At 47.1% G+C, this 21,563-nt stretch overlaps 1 protein-coding gene across 1 annotated transcript in view; it reads right to left on the reverse strand.

The window, feature by feature from the left end:
* Nucleotides 1-21,522, reverse strand: part of VPS53 (VPS53 subunit of GARP complex) — a 62,392-nt gene extending 40,870 nt beyond the window's left edge. Inside the window, exons 1-7 of the mRNA XM_083806337.1 lie at nucleotides 21,389-21,522; nucleotides 19,888-19,968; nucleotides 18,731-18,780; nucleotides 17,870-17,936; nucleotides 3,867-3,953; nucleotides 3,528-3,643; nucleotides 2,381-2,500 (exon numbers count right to left, since the gene is read on the reverse strand). Of these exons, the coding sequence (XP_083662463.1) occupies nucleotides 2,381-2,500; nucleotides 3,528-3,643; nucleotides 3,867-3,953; nucleotides 17,870-17,936; nucleotides 18,731-18,780; nucleotides 19,888-19,968; nucleotides 21,389-21,472 (605 nt within the window). The 5' untranslated portion in view covers nucleotides 21,473-21,522. The remainder of the gene's footprint in view (nucleotides 1-2,380; nucleotides 2,501-3,527; nucleotides 3,644-3,866; nucleotides 3,954-17,869; nucleotides 17,937-18,730; nucleotides 18,781-19,887; nucleotides 19,969-21,388) is intronic.
* Between the last annotated feature and the right edge of the window lie 41 nt (nucleotides 21,523-21,563).

The raw sequence follows: 21,563 nt of genomic DNA on the forward strand, positions 1-21,563 counted from the left end.
CAGGATCTCTCCAAGAACCCAACTGAGAGCTCAGTCAGGTTTCCAATAAATACTTGCAGTGGGATTTTGCTTGGTTATTTTCAAGGAGCTGGAACAGGTAGAAAGCAACCTATAAAACTTAAGCAGGAACTTAGATTGAACCCCACATGACAAAGATCACATCTAACAGCGCTAAGCATCTAACATGGTCTCCCATTCATATTTGACTTCACTCCATTCACACCGAGAAAGAGAGGCTCTTTATTAAATAAAGCAAGAGAATCCACTCGTCTAGCAGTGTATATAATAGATTTACTGTATGTGATACTTTGGTTACTGTCACAGTCTGCACCAAAATCCACTAAAGCATTTCTTGCCTTCACAAAAATCCAAGAGGCTTCAGTTGTGCTATTAAACCAAATCCATGAGATACCAAACCCCAGTAATTTCAGCCTAAAAATAGCACTGCGAGAAGCTAGGCAAACTTCCTTTGATGTTTCATGAATCGTGGAAGTATTTCCAAGCAAGGAGAGAGAAGTCAACTCCAAACTGGGCCCCAGTAGGCAGATGGGCAGTCCAACTGCAGAGCAGATATTACCATGCTGGAGACCTCCCTGTAGTAATTTGCTGCCTGGATGTCAAAGTGGTAAAGAGACCCCAGCAACACCCTGGGTGCAGCTCTCCTCTCACCCCACACGCAGCCACTTCTATCACTACCAGATGGTGCGACTCTTGCTGCGTAAACACTGGGAGGAAAGCCCCGCAGAGGCACTGCTAAAAATAGGAGGAACAGCCTTTCTTGAGCTTTTCAGATCCGTATCTTGAAAGGAGAATAAAACAAAAGGAAATTCTCCTCCATGTCCCTGCCAGTCTCTCTGGTGTGACTCGATACCACTGTGCCTTTTAGCATCGTGATGAATTGTTCTCTTTAATTACCAACAACTACAAAAGTAATAAATAATCATCCCCTAAAAAGCAAAAGCCAGCCAGAGTTCTGCACCAAGGCTTAAGCTGCACGTGGCTTTAAAATGGCCAGTGACAGCAGGTTTCTGTCATTACCAGTCTGGAAGAAAACGAAGCAAGTTATCTTTCTGAGCATGAGGCTGGAATAGACAACAACCTAAATTCAGAAGAGCATTGACATATGTTTATCTCTCTTTGATGTTTGTGTTCATTTCAACAAATGCTTACGGTCAAATGCTTTGTTAAAACAAGGCTCCATCTTTTCTCTCTCAAGATTTAGGGTGGATCTTTATTTTGTTCAGCTTCATTGATTCCATCTGGGTTTTCTGGAAGATGTATCCATACCATATAGAAGGTCCAACAGATTTACATGGAATTATTACAAACATATCACTCAAACACTTTTTCCCATCACTAAACAGCACAGGCAGCCAGCTGCCATCTTAGCAAAGGCAGTCACCACAAAATTAATTAGTCACCAAAACCCTAATTAATTAGAAGACTCCTTGAACTAACTCTATAATGAGCAAAGTAATCTCAGGCATCAAGAGGATGGTGGTGACAGATGTGTAATTTTCAAACTGAAAAGAAATGCTATCAGATACAGTTGTATCATTAAGAAGGTTCATCCCAAATGTTAATAGGCTCTTTGCACCTCTGAGCTGTGCTCAGCACTACTACAAGCTGCTAAGTAAACATCATCTGTGTGGTGAAAGAGAAAATAAGCCTGCTGTAAAGCAGGAAAAGTAGGTCTGGGCCAGGGACAGCAAGGTAGCCTAGAACAGGGAGGACCTTGTTCTCTTGACGCCCAGCTGTAAAGTCACAAGTGAGGACAGTAGGAAAGCTGGTGGCTTAGTCACCACTGAGCCTTCACATGCCTCTGCGGAGAATGGTGGGCACTTGCTGCTGGAATTGCACTAAAACTCACCAAATTTAAACAATTCCGCATTAGAAAATCAGGACTATACAAACTCAGCACAAACCATTACAGCAGTCAGGCGTGGTGCGTGTGATTTTGGGAGGATTCGCTACGTGCCTCAGATCTCAGTAGAACTGGGCAACAGTGGCAGGTTTTGGCAGCAGAAACTCAAAGTATGAGAAAGCATCACCTCGGGATTTACAACAAACGCACCCGTATGTGAAGATCACACAAAACAATTTGCTCTTCCATGCATTACTCCAGGTAAATAAGTTAAAAGCCAGTCAATGAGAAGCCCAGATCATTCATGAATTGCATCCATATTAATTACTGTTATTTAACAGAACAGGCTGCTCAAGATTTGAGCAAACTGTCCAGTTTTAACCTGTTTGTTTTGGCTGGAAAGAATTTCAAAGGGCCATGTCCAGCCCTTACATTCCTGAGGAACTGATTCTCTCTTGCATTTTCTAACTTTCCTTCCCAGCAGGCATGCAACTACTCAGTGTTTGATGACTTTACCTTTCAGAAAGCTGCCGAATCTGAGGAATCCCCATGTATTTGTTGAAGTGCTCTAACACATTCACAACGCCTTGGAGGAGGTTGGCAACTTCCCCATACTGTCTCCTCCTGGTCATAGCCCTGTAAAGGAAATTAAAGATTTAACAAAGCAAGTCTGAGGAAAATCTTGGGTGGCAATTCCACAGGTTACCTCATCCATACTGGGTCATGCCAGTTTCTACTGACATTTATTTTTCTAAAATACACAATTCTTCATTAACATTCCAATGCAGCATTAAAATTTCACTTAACTGATGCTAAAATAAACCAATGCAGGACACATCTAACAAAGCTCCAGAAAACATAAATGTCAAAAGCAACACTTGGCAAAGAACATGTAAACTACTGAATGCATCCACTTCCCAGTATGGGTCCGGAGGCAGTAAATGTTATTTTACTATAATGACCTGAGTTAAGCCATTCATCATCACATACAAAGTGTGAGTTAAAGCTTCACAGGGAGGAGAATCATTATGCTGAAAAGCCATTAGCCTTGACTTTTTTGTTAATAACTTTCACAGGGAACTTGCAGAAAAAAACAGCTTTATTTTTATTTCATCCTTTAGGATCATTCCAATGGAGACAGCAGCCTAAGTAAAATTTAATTCTGAACACTTTGCAATCCAGCGTTCGTGCAGAATTTGCTACAATCCAAGAACAGGCTGTGCTTGGGTCTCACAACTTCACAGATGCAACATGTAAAAACTGAACTCCCTTAGCCCGTGTGTTTCTCAAGCACATTAAAAAAAGAAAACCACAAAGAATTATTAGAACCATCTAACCCCACTTCATACACAGTACAAGCTGTAAGGCTGCTTTGAACTCGTCCTCAGAATTAGAGTGGACCTTCCAGAAAAAGAGATCCCATTCCAATTTAGGAAGAGACCGCTAAGAATCCCCCCAAACCCCTGAAGAGCACATCCCTGATGACGATACCTAACTGGACAGACTGCCTTACACTTTCATGAAGCCAGACTCTCATTCCCAACCTATTAAGTAAACTTCCCTCCAGAAAAATAAGCAGCTGTTACAGACCTACTCAGAGCACTGCACTGAAATTAAGAACTCAGCAGTGGTGTCAAAGTGCCACTAAAATTCATGTGCTTACTCCAGTGAGTCCACTCCTCCTGCCAGCATGTGCAGGTGATTGAGGGTGGTGATGGAGGTGGTCAGATGACGCTTGGCGTGATCTAGCTGCTTGATATCCCGCGTGATATCTTTAACCTGGTGAACAAAAAAAAGAGTCTGGTTAAATATCAAGTCACTGCAACAAAATTTTAAGGAGATGAAAAGGGCTCTCCCCGTTTTAGCTCCGCAGCCACATTAATGCAAGGCCAAGGGTACAGATGCAATGCATGCTTGATGGCAAATTACAAACCAGGCAGAAGCAAAGACAAAAATCAGTGCCCCCCTTCCCTTCAAAGGCTAAGACGAAGCTGCCACTCACCATTTGTTCTGATTTTTCAGCCTTGTCTTTAATATCCTTAATTTTGCCAAAGAGTTGCTGGATGGCTTTCTGAGCTTCTTCCAGGGCCTGAAAAAGAAACAAGGTCAGAGCGGAAAGAAAACCTGCAAGCAGTTTCCACCTCTAAGAAACATTCAGTTGCCTGGTCTCAGTCAGTGGAGGGGAGCAGTTTTGTTACAAAGAAAATATCATCAGCACAACAAAAGCCAGCATACAACAATGTGCACAGTGGAACTTTAGCCCAGGTGGACCAGTGCTTCAGTATCTGTTTTACAACAACGCTCTGGCAAAATCTGATTGAGACGTTCTGTGAAAGCACCTCTGTGACATGACCTGGAACACCATTAGGTTTAAGGTTACCGCAATAAATTTCCGTTCACTAAGCGCAGAAAAATATGTAGTTACTCCTGATTAATATGCATTTAGAGTAGGGAAATGAAACCTCCGCACAAAACCCCAACGTTCCATCAATCCTAAATCAAAAATACACATCACATACAGAACACTGAGTACTTGCCTAAAAACCTCGCTGAATTAGCAGGATATTATCCTGTTGGGAAACGCCCTGCTCATTTGGCAGATTGCTTTGGGGTGGGCAGTTCAGCCTGCCACCCACAGGCACGAGGAGCGGAGGCGCCCGTCCTACGCACATAGGTTCGGCAGGACCTACGGAGATCCAGCGAGGGAAACGGACTTGGCCCGCATTTTTGTGCTGTTTTACTGCAGGTTGCTTTGGGGATCTGGCTGTCTTTATACAGCCATGGCGCATCTGACCTCACACGAGCAGCGTGAACCACACGTGGATGCGGTGAGCGAAGCCACATGTCCGAAATCACATGTCCAAACTCTGACTTCTGAAGTAACTCAACACTTTTCGCCTTCCCGGCCTGATAACATTTCCAGCTCCAGCCCCGCTTTGTTTCCCTGCTGTTAAGTAGGATTCTAGTCCTCTTTTTATATCCAGCCCCATGACCAGGGTTACGGGGCTAGCTACAAGCTCCTTCAGCAAATAAATTTAACACATCTTCATTCTGAAATGTAGGAGCAAGCTATCTGCCAGGAGGTTTTGCTGGAACGTAGCTGCGTTATAATAAAAAGTATAAGAGTTGGAAACGTTTTATAATTCGTTTTCCAGAGGGGAAAAGTCTCTTCTGAAATATCTTCGGAATCATGTGAAAGTTAACGCTTCACCCATTAGCGTCACACAGCTGTCAGACGGCATGTTTGGGAAGTGAAGTGAACACAAACGTGCTACAGGGACACCTCTATTAGAAGTGACCACCACCGCCTACCTTCTCATTTGGCTCCAGGCTAGTCACCTTTCAGAGTAAAGTTTTCTGCCCCGTTTAAAGGCACGTGGGTCAAACCCAAACCAAAGACCTGAAGAACGCCCCTTGCCTCGTACGTAACTACAGGCCCTGCACCAGTCCCAGGGCACGGCTGCAGCACATCGCTCGGGTGGGCCACGAAGCATGCAGCAACCACCCTGCGTATCCTGAGATGTGGATAGGTTTGGAAAATGAATAAATCAGTCTGCAATTCTTCACAGATGCCAATTGCTAGGTTTCCCTTTGATTCCACACTGACAATAAATGTGGATTTCTCTTATCCCAGGGAATTCAGCGGAGCTGCTGAATTTTCCAGCAGGAGAGGTGGGGATTTAACCAGCCCAAAAAAAGATTCCCTGAGAAGAGACATTATCCAATTATCCTCCTTCATAGCCAAAGCCAAGGCAACCTCACAAAAATCATTCAACCTTTAGATCACCTCAAGCCAAGGTGCAGCAATAGGTCCAAGTCAGGACCTCAAGCAATCTGAACGGGGGAGGCAAGGCGAGGAGCCTGAGGAGGCCCTGCATGCGATGCAGCATGACAGAGCGATGCTGGCACTCTGTAGGACCACGCCAAGTTCCCAACTACCCACACACTTCTTAAACACATCTCGAATACCATTCCCCTCCCATAGGGTTCTTTTTTCCAGATACAGGCTCAGACAACGCCGTAGCTCTCCTTGCTCATGCACGGCTGCCAGCTGAACTCCAAGACCTTCAACCATCCTCTGCAATCCTTTCACGGCAACTCCAGCTTGCTCTCCAAGAAAAGCAGTGCTCGAGCTGCTACTTTAAGCGTCAGTACTTGGTTCGAAGTCATTTGCTCTTGACAGCCTTCAGCAACTTCAGAGTCAACAAGACCATGAGTGAGGATTTCCATCTCAGGTCTTCAGAAGGGTTTTTACAATAAAATCCCTATCCACAAAGGAAAAACTATCTTATCTGTTTTCTTCATGAGACAGAACATCATCTAGTTGGATAAAAGGGACCTTTTCCAAAGTTCCTGCCCATAATTTATCCTCAGAGAATGTCCCGATCCAACGAAGATTTAAAGCTGTTCACATAGCAACAGCGAACAAAAGAGAAACCACACAATCTATTTTTCTAACGTACTATTAATAATGCTGTGACAAAAAAACAGCAGAGACTTTTTTTTTTTTCCAGAAGACTGGTTTCTGCCTGAAGCCCACGTTCCTGCTGCTGGCTGTCCTGCGCTCTGGGGGCAGCGGGCCTGCTCCCCTCCTCGAGGCTGCCCCTGGAGCAACGAGCAAATTCGAGTGGGATTTTGTTCTTGTACGCCAAAAACTGCCAAAACAAGGTGAACTGGTGTCATCGCCCGGTCCTGACACTTGTTGCTTTTACCTCCTTAGAGTCTCGGGAAAAACATGAGACACAACACATGCTCTGCTCCAGCCTGGTGAGTTAAAGACGTGAGGCCTCCTGCTGCTGCGCAAAATGGCCTGGCTGTAATTTGGGGAAAGACACGAACAGCAGCCGCCCCTCTGTCCAAGTTCTATGCTGCATCTCTCAGAGAAGGGTATATGTTCCTACAGCTGTTAAAAAACCAACACAGAACTCAACAGCAACATTAACAGACCTGAGTAAACCAGAATTGCTCATAAACACTGCCTTCATTTCTTAAAACCGGCTTCCAAACATTTGCTTAGCCATTAAGACAAATCTCCAACTAGTTCAAAGGCTACTCTCCTAAAGAGATGCATATTTGAGCTAGAAGAAACTAATTCATTGATGTGCTTGTTTTTTTTAAATGTAATTTACATAATAGAGATGAAAATATTTTTCTTCAAACACAAATAAGATTTGTTCAAAGTAGCATCGTGTAAAAATCTATTTATTTTTAGTCAGAGGGGCGCTACCAAAGAGATTCGAGGGAAAGCTCAGAACAAATCCGAAGTGTTATTTGTTGCACAAAGTCTACAATTAAACTTTTTTATGGTTCTTTTTATGGAAACCAATGAAAACTTTTTGGCTGTAACATTCCAAGTGCAGCATCCGAAAGTAAAATATTGCACATAAAGGAAGGAAATAAGTAAAACCAATAATGGGGAAAAAAACAACTTCACCATCCTGGTCACTGTGAAGACAGGGGAAAGAAAAGCGCAAAATCACCTCATGTTTGATAAATGATGTTCATTATTAAGAAATATGAAACTGACATCTAAGGCAGGAAAGCAGGTCTAATTGTTCAAGGAATAATAAATAGATTTATTACTGTGCATAATGATTACTCTTTCGCCTGTAAAACGGGAGATGGGAAACTACAGACACGTAAAAAGACCACACTTGAGATATGGTTAAGAACGCATTTCCTTCAGTAAATTCACGCTGCTCCCATTAAGACAGCGAATCGTGAATTTTAAAAGCCTTTTCTTACTGCTTTTGTTGTTGTTTTATTAATAGAGGATTTATTGTGGACAGAAATTCTAAAAACCAGAAGCATATCACAAGAAAAGGCATTGCTCTTCCTCTGACACAGCTGCTTTACACGATGAACACCACCCACCAATCTGGCTGTTGTGGCCTGACACAGGGGTCACCTTGCAATACTATTTACTGGTTTCCTCACCATCCATGCAAATTTACGGCACTCCCAACTGGCCTGCAAAAGCTACGTTATTGTATTTCCTTCCCTAAAAGGGCAGTTCATTTCAAGGGCTGAGGACCACTAATAAATAAAGCGGATACATGACCTGTTATGCTTATATGATACACGGATGTCAAAATTAAGCTCGCAATGCCCTGGACGAACACCATATGACTCTAATCAGCAAGCGAGCCTGTAAGCTACAATTAACCCATCAGCATTATTTGTTAAAACTTCGTGCAACCTCTGTGGTCCCTGGACGCCAGGCACCAGCTGAGAAACACAACTCTGGCAGGACTCTGCCCGAGAGGGGAGCCATCGGTCGCGGTGCCCAAGTGCCTTTTGCTGAGCTGTTTACCCCCAGGGCACCCCAGCTGCTCTGAAATCAGTGAATTTAGGAAGAGGGCAGGACCAGCAATGGAGCAAGATGGAGCATGCGATGCAAGGCAACAGGCTTGGCTGCACATCACTTGCCCCTTCTCTGGCACGGGGTGTCTCACCTGCCAGCCAGGCGTGGGTCGGCACAGCCCCAGCACCTACAAACAGGCTCCTCAGCCAGTTCTTGCAGGGGGAAAGGGGTCTTCCAATTTAAGAACTGGATGGATTTTAAGCAACCCCATTTTCCAGCCAGTCTGCGTTTATACAGTGGAAACTCTCCCGGCTCCTGCGTTAACAAAAGTGATTTAATGCAGAATGCTGAGAAGATGCACACAGGACTTGGAAAACCCAACTCTGTAGCACACGTCACCCCCCAGGTAAGCTGGACAGACCTTGAGCTACACAGGTCTTCATCATCTTCTCCAAAGCAGGAGGGAAAAGCACAGCACATGAATCAGCTGCAGCTCTTTAACCCTCTTCACCTTGAGATGCAACAGGAAAGGAGTCCATCGAACACCAGTATGAAAGGAGAGGGAGCAGTTAAAGCATGAATCACGAAGAAAAAGACAGCCTAAAAAATATCTTTCCTTGGCATCGTCCCAAGCAACCTCTAAGGTCAGTCTGCACATCATCACTTGTGGCACCTTTTTATCTTGATCTTCCAACCAGCAAAAGGAGGAAATAAAACAAGCCAAGTGAGAAGCGGGATGAGACCAAGCCTAACGGAGCAATACTGGCACGAATTTAGAATTCAGCATTTCGAAGTGAAGCGTCCTTTGAAAGTTAACGTTCCCATGACTTACAGTACGAGGTTCACACCACCAAAAACAGCATTAGCAACACTGTTCAAGCCTAAAACCAAACTCAGTGAGTTACAGCCTCTGCAAATCCCCACAGCTGCTGCAAATGGACACAGCGTTCTCCTCCCCTCCCCACCCCAGGCACAGCTCCTGCCCCCTGCTACAGAGCCACCGCATCCCTCCAGCCGAGCAGCGGCGTCTCCTTGGTGGGTGTGCTGATTTCTGAATGTTCATCCCATCAGGAATCTTGTGCAAGTAAACAAATACTGAAGTGCTAGAAAATATGCAAACAGAGGAATTAAAAGAGTGTGTTACTACAAAACATTATTTATTTGGGGAAAGAGCAAAATTTTCAGAGGCAGTTTGCTTGCTTAGGAAAGTCTGAGCTTTGGGACGATCTGAACCAACACTGTTCTGTCCCCAGCAAGGGTTTTAAAATACCTTGATAGGTTCCATATGCTCCCTGGTGTTGTTCTAGAAACGTGCTAGTTTTATTTCCTTCTAGCCAATATATATTTCAACTGGATGTCGTTACTCACATCAGAAAGCTGCCCTCTACTAAGTATTTTATAGACGCTTGACACATCTGCCAAATTCACAGCATCCAAATGTATTTTTAATGCTACAAATTGGGCTGTGGTCAGGATGCTGAGAATTTAACGCTCCTGGATCGGTCCCCGCTCTTGAATACAGTGTGTTAATGCTTCTTTCATTTGCTGCCACACTTACAGCCCAGATCAATGAAAATCTGGACCATGACTAAAAATAAGTTCCCATCCCTGATTCTCAAAGGAGCCTCAGCTGCAGATTTCAAAGAAACCCTTGCATACTGTGACCAGCCTAACCATTTCTGCCACTAAAAATCCCGCACAAATGAGTCCCTCCAGACCGAGAAAGGCTAGAAATACACTTTTATTCTCAGTCTGATTTCATTTTAGAGAAAGCTCTTAAGTTTTACAGCGGTGGATAAACTGCTGCAGCTAGAGCCAAGAGGGTTTGTCCATTAGAGCACTGTGACAACACACCACGGATACCCAGATAATTCCCCTGAGCAGACAAACCTGAGACGCTCATCACCCTTGGTTTTGATTTTAGCAAATTTCCACCCTAGGATTCATCAAATGCTATGTAACCACCACAATTGCCGCTAAAGAATGTAGTTTTCTGTCATCAGCTCTAGTCCTAACCTCTACGGCTGCACAGGAGGCTTTAAATCAAAGCAGATTATGTCCAATACTGCACCAAGCTTAAAATTGCTACTCTTGTCCCTTCACTTAACCCTCCAAATCATACTCAGGAATCAAAATCCGTGCTCTGAGTAGCTGCACGGACACTGGCAGGCAGCAGACGTGAAGCAGGAGGCGATGTCCCACGTAGTGCTGGTTGAAACCTTGCAGCCCAGCTCCTGAAGCTCGCTCCTGCGTTAAGCCAGCGCCCTTTTCAGCTGTCAGTTGTCTGGCATCGCCCAGTCCTGCACGATGAAGAAAGGTGGTGGTGTGCTGTAACTGACAGCAGTTTTATTGGTCTCTCTCACGCAGGTGAGTAATTTTACCTGTCACAGCAGCACAGGTTTTACATCCTGCAGCCAAGTTCAGCAACCCGTCGAGCTGGTGCTGCTCAGACTTCGCAAGGTGAATTCATATCCAGGTTTGGACCTGAGGAGGCCAGATCTAGATGGGGAAACGGATGACTGCATCCCGAACCCTACAAATTGGGATTTCGGAATGGAAATGCTGACAGCTCACCTGCCACAGGCATGGAAGCAGCACAGCTGGACCAAACACTGCCACTCACCAAAAACGGGAGACAACAAAAAAAGGGGAGGAGGAAAAAATTCCATAGTAAGAATCTCCTGCCTGTTATCGGGATTTCTATTTTCAGGCTGGGCTTCTCGCTTTGCCGGCACCCAAAACCAAGCAGCGCTGGCTGTGGAACGGCCCAGGCTCCCTTTGCAACCTGCCTTTAACACCATCAGAAATAAAACATCTCTTACCAGCCCAAAACGTGACCTGCTCCCCAGCCTCGGACGGCAGGACGACACGGCGCATTCGTTACCTCTTGACCCAGAAGCACGAGGCAAGGTCACACTCGGACCCGCCTCGAACCAAGCTCTGCAGCAGATGGCAGAAGTTACGCCTGACCTCTTCGGGCAGTTGCAGATGCCAGTTTTAATGGCCGGTAGCCAAAAGAATAATAAACAGCACTATTTCTTCCTGGCGTGCCATTCACCTGAAACCCTTTTCAATAAATATGTTCTGGGCTAGAAAGAGCTCGCCGTGTCTCCTAGATGGGAAGGACATTGTCCAGCTGTCATAATTCACTAGGGAAGTGACTCTAAATGAATATCACATTTGATTTATTTTGGCAGCTCAATTTCTGTTTATTATTCTCGGGTTACAAAAGAATATTGGGACTTCAGTCAGCGGGCTGGAGCCTTACAGAATCTGCGGCATGACTTTTTTTTTTTTTAATCTATAAAATTACATAGCCTCAGACACAGTATTTAACCCTCATCCATTCATCACCTTAAAACAGTGAAATCTAACATTTGCTTGTTTGTATTTCAGAACCCTGAACCGTTCAATAAAAAGCAAACAATACGGCTTAGCCCTGCGGGAGACAATAGGCCAGAGTCGGTGCCTACAACATCAGGGGTGGTGACACAGAAATGCCCCCAGGTATTTTTTAGACATAGGTTTAATTAGTTATTGAGCTCTCAAGGTGATTTTCCTCGTCTGCTCTCAATGCTCACACAAACGACCCCAGCAGAGCCCGGGCACCTCATCGAGGCGCAGCAGCAGCACAGCAGTGCCGGCCACGAACCAAACCTGCAGCCAAGGAAGCAGCGTGCACTTTGACGCCTGGAAGAGAGCACTTATTTAAATAAATGCAGAAATGAAATCAAAGTACCTACGGCAGGAGATCAGAAAGCATTGGCTACCTTAGCTGAGAGGCAAACACAACCTGTAGCCCAAAAAGCTACCTCTACACAAACAGGTGGAGGTCGGAAGGGAAGCTGAAGCAACGGCGCTGCCTAATCGGCGTGTTTATGCAAACGCTGCACAAAATCAGCTCTCTGCCTGCCAGGCTGCTGCTGCCTGCAAGCCAGCACTCGGAGCAGGGGAGGACAAGCTCTGACTCCGGAGACACCACCCGCCGGCTGCCCCGCAGCTGAGGACGTGCCAGCTAAACGGGCACCCGGCAGCCAGGCTGACACCACCAGCAGGGGAGGGCCACGCTCCCTGCTGCTGCTCTCTGCCACTTGCAGCGCCTGCACATCACTTTCTCTGCTCGCCGTCCATCTTCGTTTCTTTTCCTCCCGTCTTCATCTCTTCTCCTCCCTATATTGGTTCTGCAACACGTTTCCTGATCGCTATGAAAAACAACAGCCACATTTTACTGAATTCCCGCTACGACCTTGTAAAACCCAATAACCTGTGGGCATTTTTCTATGCCAGACACATCCTTCCCCTCCTTCCACAGCCTTAACGACCGCCAGACGCTGCAGCACGCGGGCAGGGAAGGCTGCCTGGGACTCACCGCAGCTGCAGAGCTGAGCCGTGTTTATTTTTACACGCGATGAGAAAGGACAGCAATGGTTACCCAGCCCGGGATGGCTAATTAAGCTGTCTACTGCTGCGCCGGGTTCAGGCTGGGCAACAAGAATATATTTGTATTCTTTAACCACAGCAGCTGCCACTCCTTTTTTGCACTGCTGTAGTTAAGAAAAAAACAACATATTACTGTTCTCATGGAGCAAAGCAAGGAAGCAAGAGCCAAACAAAGCAATCCCAGTTATCAGCTCGTATCTCCAGCCATGAGAAACACGCACGGCTTTTCCCAGCCCAGAGCACATCCCCTTTCCTCTTTGAGTTAACACTTAACTCTGGTCTAGCACCGACCGAGCCGCACCAGGACACACTGAGTGCTAGGAGGCGTTTGGACACAGCCCTCATTAATAGGCTTTAACTTTTGGTTAGCCCTGCAGAGGTCGGGCAGTTGGACTACATCTTCAAAGGCTCCTTCCAACTGAATTATTCTGTTCCATGAGCAAGGCTTTTGTTTAAAACAGCCTTTACCCATTGAAATTCAGTTATTTACTTTGTGCGTGTGTGCGCGCACGGGGCAGGAAGGGAAAGATGGGCCACAGACAAAGAGGTTTTGTTTGTTTTAAGAGTCAAACTACGAAGCCACAAAACCACTGGGGAGCTTGGAAAGCCCCTTGAGGTCTAAGTTCCTACCAAAACAGACTTCACGCAAAGCTGCCTCACCTTTATTGACGCAAGCCCCTGTGCCCTGTTTGACACTGTTAAGGGTTAAACCAGACTGAAAATGCAGAGGCTGCCTTATACAAGGACAAGAGCACGATAGGTGAAGCAGCTTCAGCCAAACAAGCAGTAAAGGCATGTCAGCTGCTGTCAAAAAAATTACAGCCAGTCCATGCAGAAGGTTCAGCAATAAACACAACTAAAAAGAGTGACAAATAGAAACGCACCGAGCGCGTTACACGTTCAGTGGAAAAATCTATGGGAACTTTTTATACTACACCCTGGGGTGAAGAGGAAATTATACCACAACTGGACTGGAGCTCCTAGCAAGGTCAGCCCAGACTCCAGTCCAGCAGCAAATCTGAGAAAAACCTTACAAGAAAAAAAAAAGGGACAGCGCTGGCTCCCCAGAAAGCGCAGGCACAGCTCGAGCCACGTATTGTTACACCAGAACTACGGCAGCTCCTGCATTCCCAGCCTCTCCCAAGGCAGCAGAAATAGCCCAAGTCTGGGACTCCCAAGGAAAATTTTGTTACACCCTGCGGAGGAATGTTCCACCCACGGCTGTTGTTTCCTCCCATAAAAGGATCATTAGTGAGATAATTTCTGAAGTTCACGGCATTGTCTGCAGGCTCTACTGAAATACCGCACCAGGAAGGGGAAGCCAAATGAGCCAGACTATTTTAAGGCTCTCGCATTTGGAGGAAATTCTAGGGCAAAATTTCAAAAAGGCAGATGCTTTGAACTGAGAAACATTACGCTCCGTGGAGAGGAGAGAGCATTCTTGTCTGCAGAGCCGCTTCAGTAACTCTTTTGGGGCCACATCCATTTGATTACTTTAGTTTTAGGTTTAGAACTTGCTTTTTCAGAGAGCTAGGTACTACTTGCTACGAACGTGTGTATGTGATCGAGATGTTTAGGCAACTGCTTAAAGGTTAATGACTGATGACAAACGCCGCATCCTTCACACACCTACGGTTCACCTCGCAGGCCTGCTCACTCATCTCAGCACGCAGACGGAGCACAGACGTCGTCCCCGGCGTTACAACCACCACGCTATCAGCCAGAAGCCTCAATCACAGGCAGTATCAGTGGCTGGATCTGCAATTAACGTGTTGAACTCGCTAACCCTGAGGTCTCCTTTTCTTCACAGAGCACATTTCCATAGCCGCATACGAGATATTCACCACTGTGCCTGACGGGGATTTCAACTGCTCCAGCTGGGAGAACAACACGCAGCACTATTCAGGCACCTCACCAGCAGAGCACTGCCCTGCCTCAAAAACGAGCCTGGGCTCCCCCCTCCTGGACAGCCACGAAGGTGCAGCTCTCAGCAGGGCTGAGTAAAGCTCTTGCTCCTCAGCACAAGGGGAAGGTGCTTTGCCAGCAGCTGCTTTGGTAAATGACCCCATACCCAAAGAGAAACCAAGTTGTCACGGGCTACGCAGCCTCGGTTTGCCTTCTAGGAACCTGCTGGGTATCAATGGTTTCCAAATATGCTATAAAAATAAAGATTAGTCAGTAACAGCTCCCTGGCCCCAGCAATTTGGGCAGCGCTTGAAGCAACAGCCTACACGAGATTCCCAATCCCCCGTTTGGCAGCTAAAGCTGCCAGGAGATGGAAAAGCCAAGGCTGAGCTCCCTGAATCAGCTTCTCCACCCACGGCGCACGCTCTGCGAGGACAGCAGGGACGGCAACTGCTGGTGTGCGCAGCTCTGGCTGCCCCCACGCACCCAGCACCAGCGGGGCGCAGCTACTGTGGAAAACGGAGAGAAGGACTCGGCAGGGAACCCCCTCCTGGCTTGCTTTGGCTCGCACAGGAACATTTCTGTTGTTCTACCACTGGAGCTGAGGTTTGTGTTTCCTTGGGAAGGAAGTCAGGGATTGAGAGGATGTTTATAAAAACCGTGCTACTTACTCTCCAGACAAAAGCAGCTCCTTTAGCTCCGATATCACGCGGTCGGGCAACCCTGGCAGATCCTGGTTACGGTTTGCACCACGTGGGGTTAGAAGAGAACACAACTGAAGAGGTATTTGCAAAACACCTCCCAGATCCAAGCTTACAGTAAACGCACAGGACCCTGAGCTGCCACTGAAATCCAAGCAGCTGTAACATCAGAGTTCACAGGCACTTTTATTTACAGCGCACGCTTTCAGGGAAAGGATGGATTGCACCATCCTTGGGTTTCAATGTGTCAATGGATGGAAATACGTCAAAAGCCAGGAATGGGTTTTTCAAAAGCTAGGTTGTTGCAAGTACAGCATCCTACGGGCTATGGCCATCTCGTGGTAACAAGCCATTATAGAGGGAAAGATGTATTAAACTTCTTGCTGGGGCTGCTTCTAAGCTTTATTTCCAACCTACTGCAAAAGCTGGTTGCCACCCATTTCTTTATTAATTAAGGGTGTGGTAAATATCATAAATTGCAATAATGATCTTCACCCTGGGCTTCCTAAGGAGACGCTCACAGGATGATGACACTATGCACCTATGTGTACGCTCCGTGCCAATTTCACAGGAAATATTAAAATCGTGAAGATTACAATTTCCTACAAATTGAATGAGATCTGTAGAAGAGAGAACCTAACGTTACTGTAAGACCTTTCAAACTACAAACTACTACCAGAAGAGACAAAAAGGAAAAAAAAACTTCAGACAGCACTGACCTCCTTCCTAGCAGAGCACTGTCTTGTCTTAAGGGCACCTTGCTTTCAGCTCTATTCAGACTTTCTTACCATGTGTTGTAAAACAAAACCTCTGCCCTGACTGGGAGAAGACAGGCCTCTTGCTCTATAAAAATTTAACATCCTGCTCAACAGACACACCACGAACACATTCACGTTTGAAGTGTTGTTGTTTTTTTTTTTTTTTTAACTTGGACAGAAATTTAATTGGTTCTTTTACGACCAAGCTAAACGAAGGGCTGCACGGAAGATTTGCCTCTCGAGTCTTCACAGCAGGATACTGTCCAAGTCTGTCTCAGCACGCTTTGGGGACTTCAAAGGGATTAAAGAGTAAAAAGCACAGATGTAAGGCAAAGCTCTAAACAACACTCGCTGCACCTCCATAGCACAGGGAGGCTTTCGTCACCCTGCAAGCACCGCTGACTGTGGCACTGCTTCTTTTGTTTGTCTCTCAGCCGGTGCACCCTTCGGACCTGTGAGTCCTGAGGCACTTTGGGCAAGTTGTACCCACAGCTCTACTTGATTTATTTTTTTTTAAAGCCTTCTCTGTATTCGTAGCCTTTTGAGCCTATTTGAGGCGACAACTGCAGCAGCTTTCCCTGTCGCCACCAATCATATCCACACTCCGCAAGTGCTGGAGGAGTTTCCAGTCCCTCCTCAATCTCTGCAGTTGCTGCCCCCTTGATTTCTTGTCTCATCCCCGCAGTGACCGCAGGCAGCACTACTCCAAGGTGAGCCACGTCCCAGGAGTGTCCCCAGTTTAACAGCATTACTTGGGAAACCACGCAACCACCGAACTGGTTCTGCTAGGAGAGCAGACTCCCATCTAGGTAAGCAGCTCACATCTGCCCGAGAACAATACAAAGGCGCAGATAAGGTAAATAATTCACTCGATGCCAGACTCCGTGGCAGAGGCAGGATTAGAAATGAAACGTTTTTCACCCCAAGCCCCGGTCTCTGTGTTCTCCGATGAAGTAACCTCTCTAAATCCCTTGGAGCACAAGGCTGCACACACAGCCTGTTGGAAGCCAGCCAGCGATGTACGTTTTCGTACTGGTCTCTTTCTGTTCTCCACGCAGAGCTCTTCTCACCACTTCCTGCAGGGGCTTCATGTCCTGTTTGCCCAGAACTTATTCTTTCAACACAACAGACTTTATGGGGGGGGGGAAAAAGTGAGAGCGGGGGCAGCGCTATCACAAGAGAAGAGCAAATATGCGCCAACTGCTACCGCAGCAAGAAGTGGAATTGCTGGAAAAGCCTTGCTGGGGAGGGAACGACTATCCCAACCCAGCAACCGCTTCTTAAATCCGGTATTAAAAAAGATCAATCGACAGACAGAGGAAGTACAGCCACACCAAATGATACCTCACAATCAGATAACACGCGGACCAAGCTCAGCGTTCGCAAACACCGCAGCCATGGCCGTGCTGTTCAATACCGCACTCTGAGCAAACACGTCTGTCAAGAAAGAGACAAATGGAAAACCTGGTGGCCGAATAAGGCACACAAGATGAACTAGCAGTCAGTCATCCAGCTCAGTCACTAGCTACTCGGGATACTTCAGCAAACAGCCTAGTTAGAAGGCTAAATAGCCTCTTATTGATTCTTACTCAATGGCAAATGTGTTTGTACCTGTTTAATCCTGTTAGTTTATAATTAGCTTTAGAGAGGCGCTACTGCAAGCCTCCTGGTTTTGCTCTTGATTTTTATAATCGATTTCTCATTCACTTCCCTTTGCAGGGTGATCAGAAGGCAGGACAGAACAGCCGCTCAGAAAGCAGCTCGGGAAGTCATTAGTGTAAAAAAGCAGAAACACCTCCCTAACGATGAGAGCAGGTTGCTGCCTGCCAGAGCCAAGCCTCGATTTAGCAGCACAAGATGAGAACCACTGGCTTTGCTCGAGAGGAGATACACGTACCTGCCTGCCATCCTGTCCCACGTTCGTCTGTCCCCTCACTACAGTTCGAATGTTGTCATCCAACCTCCTGCAGAAAACAATTTATAACGTCAAATCCATTTTCTATATGCCCGACCAAAATAATTTCTGGGAACCTTTGAGAGCTACAAAACTAATTTAAAATCCAAAAGCTGGTGCTACCAATGCTGAACTCATACTTCTTTCTCCCTCTCTCTGTAGGGCAATATCTTACATAATTTAAAGCTCCTGTTGCAAAAATAAAAAATTTACATAATCTAATTGGGGCTCCTTGCATTTCTTTTCCCTTGAGCAATATCACACATTCTCCCTTGTCGGTTTTCATTTCCACTTTTCATATATTAAAGTGCTGTCTCAATCTTTTTCAGGCTGCTGGTGCCAGACTGTGGAGAAACTTAGGTTTTCTCCTGCAGAGTTATTTTTATTTTACACTTATGGTAAGAATAACGACAATAAAAACATAAAATTAGTTTTTACAATTGCTACTTTGACCTCACCAACAAAACAAATTCTCAGCAAGCAAGTATTCTGGGTAGTTTGTTTTCTCAGCCTTCAAATTGTACTAAAATTTGGTGCTCATTGATTCCTAGTTCGTTGCAATCCACCATAAAATAACCTGAAAGGCAGACATTACACCATAGGGGCAGGATATTAAAAAAACCCTCTAATTAGTGATACATTTTTGACTCTTTCCAACTTTATTAGGCTTCAGGTTGATCCTGTCCTTGTCTTTTAAGCAAATTAAAAGCTCCAATTAGCCACAGCACAGGCTGTGCTTATGAAGCCTTGGTAACAACCAGACTACCGCCCATCAGAGGTGCAAGGAAAGGGAGAAACATTTACCTTATTTTCAATCTGATTTTGTTCACGACTTCATCGATGTTTGCCAAAGACTACAACATGAAAAACACAAAGTAAAGTTAATAGGTTTTCCCTCTTTACTTTGATACATACCAGCTGTGATAATTAGCACTTCCTCATGCATCTTACTTTACAAAAAGGAGAGCATGACTTTGTTTTACAGGTGGAGAAACAGACACAGGGCAACTCAGAGGCTCTTCAGGTCACATAACAGCAGCAGAAGGCAGAGCAGTCCAGCCCTGCAGGTCCCTCTCAGCCCAAGGCAAGCAGGGTGCTCCCTGCAATTCTCTTTCAGTGCTGCCGCGAGCCTGCAGTCAGCAGGAACGGCCCCAAAATGCCGTGGTGACAGTGACCTCCAGCGGGCAGTGCAGTGCAGAGCTCTCACCTTCCCTGGCCAGGACCCTCCCGCAGAGCCCAGGCACCCAGCGCACGGCTGGAGGAGGCCTGGCTGCTGCTGGAGCTGTAGTGGGGGTTTTGAGGGAGAAGAATGCCTTTCCACCAGCAAAAAGGAGAAAGGACAAGCCAGCACCCCCAGCAAACTCAAGAGAGGCACCTGAAGGACAAAAAGCCGGCGCTGCAGAGGGTCTTAAACACGGTAAAACCTGCGACAGAGCTGCCTCACAACCCAGCCCTCAGCCGCAGAAACACCTTTTCAAAATAGCTTACTTCAAAACTGCCCCGGGGCTGATCTGGGGAAGACCGAGTATGGATAATGACCCCACCGCAATCTCCTTCTTTACATCTCAAAAGAAACAATGGGTTACACACACACAGATGACTCTTCAGTGACATTTCACACGCAACACCTGCCTCATGCGGTTAAACCCCTTGAGGATTCACTAATGATTAACGCACAGCACAGTTATGAGGTGTGCTGCTACACAAACCTCTGTGTATAAAGCTAATTTACGTCCACAGATCAAAGAACTTTGACTCCAGCAAGCACTTTGGGTACAAAGAAGATGCGTAATGAGCAAACCTCATTAGATGAAGATTTAAGGAGTGATTATTGTCACAACATTACTACATATGCTATTGTTTGGAAGAAAAGGCTTTACAGGCTTAAACACGCCTTCAGTCGTTTACTACCAGGTTACTCCTTGCACCAAGGAGAGGGATTTACTGTGAGCACTACTTACTTGCTCAGTGGGAAAGAGGGTGTTAATGTACTCCACAGCGTTGAAATCTGCTCTGTCCAGGGGATCTTGGCTGGGAAACACCTGAGGAGAGGGAAGGAGAAGATACAATCAGTAACATAAAATACAAAAAATACAATCGACTTTAATTTCTGTAACTTCACGTAATACCTGCTACTTCCAATTACTTCCGCACCCACTTCAGGTTGTGTTCAGCACCGTCCTAACAAGCCTGCACAAACGGCAGTCAGGCCTCTCCCCAGGAGTGAGATCTCCAGAGATCTCCGACCTACCAAAATTCCTGGGCATATCAGCCTGGGTAAACACAGACACCATACGCGTGTGCTTCCACATGCAGGCCAAGCACAATCAGCCCTGTGCAAGTCATTCCCGAGACACGCGAGCCATTAATTATGCATCCCAAACCATTCAGAGCTTTGCAGTTGCCTGGAAATGATGACCCCTGCTGAGGCCTTGCCCTTATCTTCGCTTGGGCTTTGTGAGGCCCCATGGTGCGAGGCAAAGGATTTGCTTTTCACAGCCGCATAATACGAAACACGATGAATTAAGAAATGGTTGTACAAGTTCTCTGGAGACTTGGGGTTTGCCACTCGCACATGAAAGAGAGGGAAAGAAATAGAATCGGCTGGATGATTCTTCCTACCCCCAGGAAGGGGAAGAGAGCAGCTGTGGTGCAGACAGATCTGTCTTCAGAAGTAGCTCAAACGATGCAAGTACAGCTGGCAAGCTTTGCTTTTTGTCTCCACAGACTGAAACACGCTGCGTTCCCTTCTCTGGTGCCATATTTATTTCATATTCATACAGCCATCAGCTCGCTCTCTGTGGTCAAAACCACGCCAAGCGAGCACGGCAGCGCTCCCCATCACGCTGCAGCACCACCTCCGCACGTCACCCCGGCCACAAAGCCCTCACAAAACCATGCCTTAACTGGGCACGCGCACCGTTCACCTTCCTGCACCTGTCCCACAGTAAAAGCAGTGCTTGTGTCAGAGTGTCTAAATGAGAACACCTTCGCCCAGGAACAGGCCTCTTCAGCAGCCTTCACCTAGGGGCAGAGTTTCACGGGCACCTGCCCAGCTCCACCATCACCTGCTGGAGCCAGAAAAACTAAGGCACGGGATGAGAAAGTGAATTGCCGGGAGCTGTCACACGCTGCTGCCGAGGGGAGCACAGAGCCGCGGTGCCACCCGCCCCACCGCGGCGTTACAGCCCCCTCCTGCCCCGCCACGAGCCCGCGCGGCCCCGTGTGTCCGAGCCGGCCCCTCCTGCGGGCACAGCGCGACCCAGCAGACCGCCGCCGCAGGGCCTGAAGGAGCCTGGAGGCCGCAGCGGCTCCCAGAAGCCTGGGGAGGGGCGACCCGAGCCGGTCAGGAGCCGCCTCTCAACGCGCAGGCAGCCGCACGAACCGCGCCGGGCGCTGCTCCCAGGCCCCTCCCGGCCCCCTCAGCCCCGTCCCGGCCCCCCGGTCCCGCCCCCCCCCCACCTGCTCGATCGCGGCCTGCACGGCGGGCGCCAGCTCCAGCGCCGCCTCCAGCCCCGCCGCCAGCTCGGGCTCGTCCTCCTCCATAGCGGCCCGCCGCTTCCGGGCCGCGCGGCATGCCGGGAACCAGGAGGACCGAGGGGGCGGGGCTTAACGGCGGGGGCGTGGCTTAACGGAG

The sequence above is a fragment of the Anser anser genome (assembly GCF_964211835.1).
Source record: "Anser anser genome assembly, chromosome: 20".
Classification (NCBI taxonomy): Eukaryota; Metazoa; Chordata; class Aves; order Anseriformes; family Anatidae; genus Anser; species Anser anser.